Genomic DNA, 2,293 nt, shown 5'->3' with positions numbered 1-2,293 from the left:
TAAACGAAAATATAATTTATTTAGTATACTATTTACAGTACTATTTTACTATTTACAATACAATTCTTGAACTGATGCAGCATCAGTAGGGGTGCTCAGCTCCAGGGGCAGCAGCAGGAGGAGGGGCAGGGGCGGCAGGGGCTGCAGCAGGGGAAGGAGCAGGGGCAGCAGCAGCCGGACAGGAGGGGCCGACGGTGGACTTGCCAGGGACCTGAGGGCAAGGGTGGGGCAGGGAGAGGGCAGCAGTGGGCAGGCAATGATTCCTGCCCTGAAGGGAGGGATCATCGGGCTGCTCTGCTGCAAACGTTGCTGTGAATAGCCTCTTCCTGCCACCACCGCTGTCCACAGACCCTGGCAACCACTTAATGAAGTCCTGTGCTTGTGTCAGGTCGCCCCCCCCCCCTTTCGCACAGATGACATCTGCACACAAACATGCAAAGACCACAATTAGTACATACAGCATGCACCGTAAAGATCACCCACAATAGAGCAGGCAAACACATTCAACAAAAGAAAACCTTCAAGAGACTTAGTGAAATAAGTTGCTAAGTCTTTAGCACACAGTTTATCTGACAGAATTTGCAACCGCAGCCAACCTTATTGAATCCGAGGTTCACAGCATGCTCAGCGGCGAAATGCAGGATACGCAAAGTAATGCTGCGGATAATTAAATGCTATCGCCTTCCCCGCCATGAAAATTCTTGATCCATTTACAGGATTTTCATCCCTGTTGCCTTCATTGACATTCTTGTTTTTTCACCCTAACATAGCGTTAACGTCATCAGTGATGATCACACCATGTCGTTACTAACCGAGACATATTCAACTGTCTCACCCGCTGATGCTAAACGTGTAAGCTGCCTGGTGTGATGCAATTCATTGGCATGCTCGTCAAGCAATTCACCTAAGCTGCCATTAGTGCTAGTGCAGAGCACACTTTCGCAATTTCTGCAAGGGCAGTGGTGACTGAGTATGTGGCTTTCATTGTAAAAAATGATATCAGCCAATAGGGACGCCCAAATTTCTTCGTTGTAGAAGTTGACAATTTATATGAAAGACACGATTTTGGCAAGGACAACCTCTTGTTATGCAAGCCATTTCGCTGTAGAGGAGTTCGGCTGTACACACAATACTTCAACAATGCAAAAGGATGACTGAGGAAGCTTTACCTGTGACTATCCGGCATAACTTCAAATTGATGAATGCCCTCTTCCCCTTCCTGCTATGAAGGCTGTAAAGCACTTGGACGGGGTGCGCCATTACAGCCTTCATGGCATACAATGCCACCTCGCGCAGTGACTTCCCTCCTATTTGCAGCAGGTGCTTGCGCTGCAAATGACAAAAATTGCCAGAGATGTGGAAATGAGCATTGTATGCGGCAATGTTTTCAAGTTGAAAAATCTACCCAATACTACCAGAATATAATTTATTGCCAAGTGAAGTGAATTTTTAGCTGAGTGCAAAGCAAAACATTTTTGCTGGAAGAGGTTTGTGAAGCAATGCCCTTTAATTGTAAATGTGCTCTACAAACCTTAGCGTTACTGGAATAAACACAAACACGAAGTACATCAGGTCTTGTCTGTTCTGTGCATTTCATGTTTGTGTTTCATAACCCTTAGCACAGTAACTATGTTTCATAGTAACTACCTCTCCAAGCTTTCACTATCACTTGTAAGCGCACCAACTCTACTTCCATGCAAATTCCCAATGCATAATTAGGGGATGTGACTTTAGAGTGCAGGAAAGGCAGATCTACATACGTGTGGCACAAAACAGCTTAAAGGCATACCGACATGATATTTTCAGACCTTCACAGTTTGCGTTAAAGCGACTGACAACCAGTTTTTAAAGACGTAGTTTTGTGGTAACCAAAAGTTAACCCTCAGCAATGTTTGTACCTGCAGCTTCGCAAATTGTGAAAGCAGCCTATCATTCTGCTTCACAGGAGTGAGTGCAACTGCAGTTAACTGCCTACATTTTGGCCTTTTCAACCACTTTTGAAGATATAAAGCTGGTACAATAAGTTTGCATTGTCGTACAGACCTTCTTACATTTGTACAGCGTTTTTCCCCCAAATACACACCTACATCATGGCTGCCTGGCCCCCGTTATCATTATTCTGTCGATAGACTTACCAAGCCAACTCATCAAAAACAAAGGCAGTGCCACTTGCACTACAAACGAAGGCTTATCAGCATATTGTAAGTTAAAAAAAATAACAGAAAAATGTGGACTGCATATCAATACTAATAAGAATACCATGAAACCCATACAATAATAGAAAGCCATGTGA

The 2,293-nt window shown here is 44.3% G+C and overlaps 1 protein-coding gene across 1 annotated transcript; it reads right to left on the bottom strand.

Moving 5' to 3' along the window:
• Positions 1–1,269, bottom strand: LOC125946764 (translation initiation factor IF-2-like). Its single transcript, XM_049670737.1, has 2 exons — positions 1,170–1,269; positions 1–420 (listed from the first exon to the last, which is right to left on the bottom strand). The coding sequence occupies exons 1-2, from the start codon at positions 1,258–1,260 to the stop codon at positions 83–85; spliced, it is 429 nt and encodes a 142-aa protein (XP_049526694.1). The 5' UTR covers positions 1,261–1,269; the 3' UTR covers positions 1–82.
• Between the last annotated feature and the right edge of the window lie 1,024 nt (positions 1,270–2,293).

Source organism: Dermacentor silvarum, chromosome 7, assembly GCF_013339745.2.
Source record: "Dermacentor silvarum isolate Dsil-2018 chromosome 7, BIME_Dsil_1.4, whole genome shotgun sequence".
In the NCBI taxonomy this organism is placed as follows: Eukaryota; Metazoa; Arthropoda; class Arachnida; order Ixodida; family Ixodidae; genus Dermacentor; species Dermacentor silvarum.
The sequence above is the reverse complement of the archived record's forward strand: the minus strand, read 5'-3'. Positions and strand labels throughout refer to the sequence as shown.

Excerpts from the sequence above, each read along its gene's own strand:
- LOC125946764 (XM_049670737.1), bottom strand. The coding sequence starts at position 1,260 with ATGGCGCACCCCGTCCAAGTGCTTTACAGCCTTCATAGCAGGAAGGGG. Across the intron at positions 421-1,169 it reads GTTATGCCGGATAGTCACAG|ATGTCATCTGTGCGAAAGGG; the intron begins GTAAAGCTTCCT and ends GTTTGTGTGCAG.